The sequence below is a fragment of the Typha latifolia genome, chromosome 3, assembly GCF_019914945.1.
Source record: "Typha latifolia isolate L0001 chromosome 3, TyphaL0001v2, whole genome shotgun sequence".
Classification (NCBI taxonomy): Eukaryota; Viridiplantae; Streptophyta; class Magnoliopsida; order Poales; family Typhaceae; genus Typha; species Typha latifolia.
Genome location: NC_133088.1, coordinates 7036619 through 7045171, shown reverse-complemented (window position 1 = coordinate 7045171; position 8553 = coordinate 7036619). Strand labels below are relative to the sequence as shown.

The 8553-nt window shown below is 36.9% G+C and overlaps 1 protein-coding gene across 1 annotated transcript; it reads left to right on the top strand.

The window, feature by feature from the left end:
• Positions 1-5453: 5453 nt before the first annotated feature.
• On the top strand, positions 5454-7273 carry LOC140785017 (3-ketoacyl-CoA synthase 1-like). Its single transcript, XM_073132702.1, has one exon. It carries the CDS (start codon positions 5515-5517, stop codon positions 7087-7089), a length of 1575 nt encoding a protein of 524 aa, XP_072988803.1. The 5' UTR covers positions 5454-5514; the 3' UTR covers positions 7090-7273.
• The last annotated feature ends 1280 nt before the right edge of the window (positions 7274-8553 follow it).

Below are 8553 nucleotides of genomic sequence, written 5' to 3'. Positions count from 1 at the left end.
TGTCAGATATTCTCTATTAGTCATAAAATTACGAACTAAGTTAGATCTGTAACATCGTAATCTACAACTTTTGTATTTATGCCCTTCGTATATTCAAACTGTAGAAGGCACAAAAACACAGAATAACGTGGGTGATGGTGGTGTGACGGGTGGAGTGGATATTAAGGTTATGGATGGGTATGGAGATGAGGGTGTATTATGGAAGTGATTAAGGGAAGTAGACGAGAGAAACAAAGTGGTCAAGATCCCAAAAAAGAGGGGTGGCTCAACAATCGAAGGAGATTAGAAGCGAGGAGAAACCTTGCCAACGGTAGATGTGGAAGGATGGTGAAGAGGGAGGAGGGAGAAGTCTAGAGAGAAGATAGGAGGCAAAAAATTAATAATCCAATTCCATAGTGAAGTTGGCTGATATCCACATATTTATAGAGGCTAGCCAACAAGTCCTAAAACAATATGAAACCCTAACAAACCAACTAAACTAGTATTCCTTATCTTCTACCTCTCGGATTAAGCTTTCATTTTGTAGCAGATAGATTCCAAATCTGGAATCTGGAGAAGTAATGAATATAAAAGTTGTAAATCTGGAGGTTGGTGACGTTATCCAACTATTTGGATATGAGTAAAATATTATATGAATATTTTACCGAAATTGCACAGAGTTGGATTTAGTTAATTAAATAAAATTCTAACGTACTAAGACTCTAACTAAACCAAATAACCAAATAAGATAATTAGACTCAATCCATTGAGCCTAATCTCCTTTTGATGTGATCCGATTTGATCTGATTTGTATCATTCTCCTTCTCATTCTCCTTTTCTCCTTCTTCTTCTATTCCTTAATCATGCTCTTTCTTTTTTCTATAGAAGATTACCTAATCACTTTTTAATTAATAAAATAATAGATTAATTAAAGATTGAAAAACCCCTAAACACACGTATGTATCTAAGTACTAGGCAATAATATCACTCATTCGCTTAAGTAAAAGTCCGTAGAAATATTAAGAACGAAAGTAGAGATGAACGCCAAGATTTTAACGTGGAAAAACCCAAACGGGAAAAAACCACGGATCCAAACTCGGATCAAAACCAATCACTAGAATAGTAGCAGTATCAAGACTGACTCTCAAAACAACCCGTCGAACCAAACGACTTTGTTCCTCTCAGTCTTGCTCGCTAGAACCCACGATTCACCGCTTCTCGTGATTGAAGTCCAATCTTAGTAACCCTCGAGATTGATCTTTCGTCTAGATAGCCCTTAAGACGAAAGATTAAGATTTGTAGATGAGAAGAGCCTTGTTAGTTGAAGAACCGATGTAGCCTCAAGAAGTCTCCTTCAATAATGCTTCTTCAACCACCCTAGAGATAGGGTTTCACAATCCTTATATATGATCTCCAAGATAGAGTCAAATTCAAGTCTTATCCGTACTCACGAAAGTCCAATTTTATCAAACTTCGTTGGTGCGTTCGAACGCGGCCCGGGTGCATTCGAACGGCATGATTTGAACTCAGGTGCGTTCGAACGGGCCCGAGTGCGTTCGAACGCGACAACTTGAATTCTTCAAGTTGCATTCTAACACATTTGTGAACACAGCTATCGGTCTGTGTGAACGCAGGACCCGCGTTCGAACGCGTTTGTGAACGCGGCTCTCTGTCTATGTGAACGCAAATACCCGCGTTCGAACGCGTTTGTGAACGCGGCTCTCTGTCTATGTGAACGTAGTACCCGCGTTCGAACGCGTTTGTGAACGCGACTCTCTGTCTGTGTGAATGCAGATACCCACATTCGAACGTGTTTGTGAACGCGGCTCTCTGTCTGTGTGAACGCAAATTCCGCGTTCGAACGCGTTTGTGAACGCGGTGTGAACTCGACGGCTTTTCTCTAATAATCTTGGAATTTTTCAAACCAGAGATATTCTAGACTTGTGTAAAGCTCATATACATGAAAAAATACACTTAGACTATTTTGTACACAATTGCCAACAAATAAAAACCTAACAAAGATAGTGATGAGATAATTATAATTAGTTAAATAATTAAAAACATGACTCTACATGATTATTATTTATTGCTATGTAAATTATAAAAGTGAAGCATGTAAATTCTGCAATGTACAGAAAAATAATAAAAAATATTAAAAATCACTAAAAGTTGTTATTACATTTGCAAAAATTATTAAAAATTCTTTCTTTTCTTTATATAAATTTATTTAATCGCTCTTTAATTAATAAAGTAATAGAATAATCAGAAATAGTGCTGAAATAATTATAATTAGTTAAATAACCAAAAGCATGACTCTACAAGATTATTATTTATTTTTATGTAAATTGTAATTGTAAAGTATGTAAATTCTACAATGTATAGAAAAATAATAAAAGTTGTTAGAAATCAATAAAAATTGTTATTATATTTTCAAAAGTTGTTAATACGTTTTCTTCTTTTTTTTTTTACTTCTTTGTCTCTGTTATTGTTTATTCTTCTTCTCTCATTTAATCATTCTTTTTTTTTTATATAAGTTTATCTAATCGCCATTTAATTAATACAGTAAGAGATTAATTAAAAATAGTAGTGAGATTATTATGATTAGTTACATAACTAAAAGCATGACTCTGTATAATTATTATTAGTTTTCATGTAAATTATAATGGTGAAATATGTAAATTCTGCAATGAATAGAAAAAATAACGAAAGCGGTTAAAAATCAATAAAAGTTATTATTATTATATTTGCGAAAGTTATTAATATTTTTTCTTCTTTTTGCTGTTATTATTTATTCTTCTTCTTCGTTTTCTTTTCCTCTTCCTCCATCTTCTTCTTCTTCTTTTCCTCCTCCTCCTCCTTCTCCTTCTCTTTCTTTTCCTTTATCTTATTCTATCCTTCGATCATTCTTTCTAACTGCTTTTTAATTAATACAGTAAGGGATTAATCAGAGATAGTGGTGAAATAATTATGATTAATTAAAAAACAAAAATCATGATTCTACATGATTCTTATTTATTTTTATATAAATTATAATAGTGAAGTATATAGATTCTGCAATGTATAAGAAAAACAACGGAAGTTGTTAAAAATCAATGAAAGTTGTTAATATTTTTTCTTCTATCTTTCTCTTTTATTATTGTTTATTCTTCTTCACATTGTTTTTTTTTTCTTTCTTATTCTTCTATCCCTTAATTATTATTTTTTTAAATACAAGTTTATCTAATCGATTTTATCCAATTGATTTTATAATATTTGGACATCAAATGATTATCTTCTAACTATTTTTCTAAAACTACGATAAATTGGAAGTTTGTAGTTTAAGTATGAAAAGAAGAAGAAGATAGAAAAGGGAGCAGTAATAGCAAAAGAAGAAGAAGAAGATGAATTAACACCGGCGTATGAAGTAAAAGATGATGATAATGAAGAAGAAGATGAGTGTGGGACCATTTCTTTCTTTCTTACAATATTCCGTCAATATTTAATAATATACTAAATGACATAAATGACAAAATTGGAAAGAAAATGAGAAAAAGTCTGTAAAGAAAACCGAAAAAGACCGTGGCTTGTTAAATTGAAAATCAAGTGAATTTTTGGTGCAAATAAATTATTTTAAAATTAAAGAATTACAAGACTCCTTCCATCTATATATAGGTAATTTTGGTGAGGTTTATTTTACATGAGACAAGGCCCTGGTAAATAGTCGGTGCATTAATAGAGGTAGTAACAATGATAAAAACACCTAATTATGTAATAATTTCGTATCTTCTTCTCCTAGATTTGAATTAGTGTGAATACTTTTAATTACCTACTAATGAATGTCCTTTTCTTTGATTTCCTTTTGAGATGAAAAATATATGAATAAGAGTGATAAAACATTAAAGTGTTCAATTAAAAACAGCTACTAGAATTGATTAACGAGAGAAGAACAAGGATTTTTAGAATTTACGACCATCCAGAATAACATAAAAATAGCCATTATTCTTCAAATTTTAATTTGAGACCAGAGGCATTTTGATCTTAGCTGCGACGTTATATAAGACTCGTGATTCAGGCAATCTAATATTTTGTTTTATCAGAATAAAAGCTGATGTTGACCTCGTTCAACTAGTACAGTGGGTCAGTTGGTCAGACTGCTGGTTTAATTGGGAATATTTTAAGTATATAAATATAATTCTAAATAAATTTAAAACTAAAAAATATCTATAAAAGCTATAAATTATATATTTTTTCTTTTATTTAGCAATTTTTAACTAATAGACATCAAATCACATGACATATACGAAATCATATATTAATTTCATTTTTAGTTTTAATAATATAATTATTTTAATTTTCGGACTAAATAACCCTTGGGATTAATAATAGCATAACAATTAAATAATTTTGAGAAAATGAGCTAACTTATTTGGTTTGCAAAAAAGCTGTCAAGAATATCACAGTTTGCCAGTTGAATAGCTAGGTTAATTATATTTTTGATCTTATAACAAAATTGAACCATAAAACTTTCAAAATAAATGATCAGGGTAGATAGGTTTAGCTCGAGCTTATCTCGGAATTCAATTGAGCGCATCCTAAGATGTTAATTTAGGTTGAAGTTAGCTAACACGAGCTCCACTTAATGAGCTCAAGTACTACTACTACTACTACTACTACTAATAATAATAATAATAATTATTATTATTATTATTATGTAATTTATAATATTAGATCAAATTATTTTGGACTCGAAATTAATTTTCAACGGAGTCAGTTAGGGTCGGGTTGTTTGTACTCATATCGAATCGGCTTAGTGATTGATTTATCTGTTTACCCGTCTGTTTGACGTGGGTTGTTGACATAAATATGAAACGCTGAGGATGTTGAATCGACCATAAGTTACTAGTGAGATGTTCTGGAAGGCTGATAGCTATGTTTCCACGTGGGAATGCGTGAACGAGACTGCTCCGATGGACCGGCATAAGACCAAAATTAAATTGCTCTAGCGCCAACAGCAAATCATCTACGGAACAGACAGGCAGTTAACTGTATGTGTCTAAAATCGTTGGCACTTATTTAATTCCCCTGTCCGCTGGTGGTTGAGCGATTCCTCCCTTCCTCCGGAACTACTCACATTAATAGGCGACCTGCCCCACCTATCATAGCATACAGCTCTCTTTCAGCCCAGCTACCTATTGACCAATCAACTATGTTCTCTCGCTCTCTACGCCACACAAACACATTCCCACATGGTTACACGATCTTCTGCAGACCTGGTCATAGGAATTTTCTATAGCACGATACTTGGCAATCTAATTTTCCTTTAATTTCTCTACTTCCGGAGATTGTTAGCCTATCAAGATCTGACAAAGTACCCCACTGCAGGAAATTCCTGCAGTTGCGGATGCCGACCGTCTTTGCGTTCACACAGTTTCTTGTACCACTTGCCACCTGTAGTCCATAGATACCTCTTGTGCTCATCTTCTTTAAAGCACTTTCTTTCTTATAAGTTTTAATCCATCATAGCTCCATTTTCTTCATTATCATCATCTTAGTTACATGGAGATGACGGAGCCATCTGTGATGGAGCGTGAGCGTCTCACTGCCGAGATGGCATTCAAAGACTCGTCTATTGTTATAAAAATTCGCCGCCGTCTGCCGGACTTTGTACAGTCGGTGAATCTCAAGTATGTGAAACTCGGCTTGGGTTACACAAGCACCCCAACAACCTATATGGTGCTACCTCTCATACTCTTTGCTGCCACATATGTGCTCCGCTTGGAGCTGATACTGACCATGCCATCCCGTTTCTCCGTCGATCTCGTCACCGGCTTGGTCTCCTGTTTTGTCATGGTACTTCTCTTTACAATCTACTACTTCAAGCGGCCACGCCCGGTCTACCTTGTCGAGTTTGCGTGCTACAAGCCGGAGGATGAGCATAAGATCTCCAACCAGGGGTTCTTGGAGATGACTGAGAGCACTGGGGTTTTCAACAAGGAGTCCCTCAACTTCCAGACCAAGATAACTACACGGTCCGGGCTCGGAGATGAGACATACCTCCCACCTGGTGTGCAGGCCCGGCCTCCACAGCTCTGCATGTCAGAGGCACGCAAAGAGGCGGAGTCCGTCATGTTCGGCTGTCTGGACGCATTGTTTGAGTCGACGGCAGTCGACCCGAGCCGTGATATCGGCATTCTGGTGGTTAACTGCAGCCTATTCAACCCGACGCCGTCGCTCTCGTCCATGATCGTTAATCACTACAAGATGCGGGAGGACGTGAAGACCTTCAACCTTGGTGGCATGGGTTGTAGCGCCGGCCTTATTGCAATCGATCTAGCTAAGGACCTGCTCCAGGCGAATTCAAACTCGTATGCTCTGGTACTGAGCACAGAAAATATCACGTTGAATTGGTACTTTGGAAACGATAGATCCATGCTGCTATCAAATTGCATCTTCCGCATGGGCGGAGCCGCGGTCCTCCTGTCCAACCGGAGGGCAGACGCAGGACGAGCCAAGTATAGACTAGTCCACGCGGTGCGGACGCACAAGGGTGCCGATGACTCATGCTATGGGTGTGTGTACCAACGGGAAGACGGCAATGGGGCGATCGGTGTTTCTCTTGCAAGGGAGCTGATGGCAGTTGCCGGGAATGCACTCAAGACCAACATTACCACCCTGGGGCCACTGGTACTACCTCTGGGTGAGCAGCTTAAATTCCTCAAGACTCTGTTTCTCAAGCGTGTGCTGAGGAAGAAGTCCGTCAGGCCTTACATCCCAGATTTCCGGCGAGCATTTGAACACTTCTGCGTGCACGCCGGTGGAAGGGCGGTGCTGGAGGAGGTCCAGCGGAACCTGGGGCTCGGAGAAAAGGACATGGAACCGTCTAAGAGCGTCCTACACAGGTTTGGGAACACTAGCAGCAGCTCGCTATGGTATGAGCTCGCATATGCCGAGGCAAAGGGAAGAGTGGGACGGGGAGACCGGGTTTGGCAGATTGGGTTCGGATCCGGATTCAAGTGCAACAGCGCCGTGTGGCGGGCGCTCCGGGACGTGCCTGCAGTCAACGGTGGTGACAGCAAAGGCCGATGCAATCCCTGGGCCGGCTGCATAGAGAGCTACCCTGTTAAATGCTAATTACCATTTGTAGTTGTGTATTTATTTCTCTTGCTACCCGTCTTGTTGCCCGGACGAAGTACTGGAGCTGGGACCAACATACAGTCGTTTCATTTTTAATTATTTTTCTAGACGTACGTTATTGTATTTCTAGGCTGTAAAAGTGTGGTTCATTCAATACTATAAGAAATAAAGTTATCATTTATTTCTTTGTTTATGTAGCATTAAAGAAGACAAGTAGGGATATACAACTCTTCTCCAATGTAAAAAAGTGAGATTATGAATAATCCAGATAGCACCACAGGAGGGTTTTACCAAAACTAACCATCTTTTATATTTTATTTATCCAAATAGACTTTACCTTAAATTTAATACTAAAATGGGTATGTAACACTATAGTCCAAACTTTTATCAATAAAAATACCAAAATGTTTATTTTATAAAAATGCTAAACTATTTAGTATTGTATATTTTTAAATTACCGAAAGCTTTGAGCGTCTTATTAGAAAAAACTAAAAAAAATATTAAAATAAAATTTGACTGATCTACTTTTAATATTTTTATAATGGCATATTTTATGACTAAAATAAATACTCACGCACAACGTTATGACATTACAAAATTTTCTTTTATATTTTTATGTGTATCTTTGTTATTTTGTTATGAACCGGCCTATCTGATCCACAACGGTTCTAGAGTTGATATAACATATAACTTTCAAGGGAATCTGTGAATAATCTAATTAACGGATCCTCCTGAATTTTGAATATGTTATTGCCCTTGAAGAGAGCTTTCCAACGAATCCAATATCATAAGATTTGAATGGTTAGATCTCAAGATATTTATCGAAGAGTGGTCGAAAGTCAATTAGATCCTAGCTTGGTAGCTCTTAAATGACTAGATGGATGCTATGTTTGTAACGCCCCCGCCCGGCACGGGCACGTGCACGCCCACGCGCCCACACGGCACTCTCGGCGCACGCGACAAGTCGGGAGGGGCCCGTCATGCACAGATACTCTCCTATGCACATATAATTATGACATCATCAAATAAAACATGCTAACCTATCTAGGATCACATAATTCATCACTAGATAAATCATACTATTAACCAAATAAACATGTTAACATATGAATGTCCCCATCCACAATAATATACATTAAACCACTAGATAATCTGGCAGGACCCACATAGGCCACAACAAACCATCAAGATACAACTAAAACGACTAATACAAGGGTACGCCATGATTCGACCTGTATCATATAGATCATTGTTTAATACAAAAGAGTACAAATATCAAATACTAGTACAACTCAATTTCTATATAAACTATCATCTATACCGTCTCGCATCTATAGCTTACCTCATCTTTAATATAGAATATCTCATCAGGGTACCTCAAGGCGATATCACGTACCATAATATCTGTGGGGGTTAAAAAGAAAGAAATAAAGAGAGTTATGAGCAAAAGGCTTAGTGAAT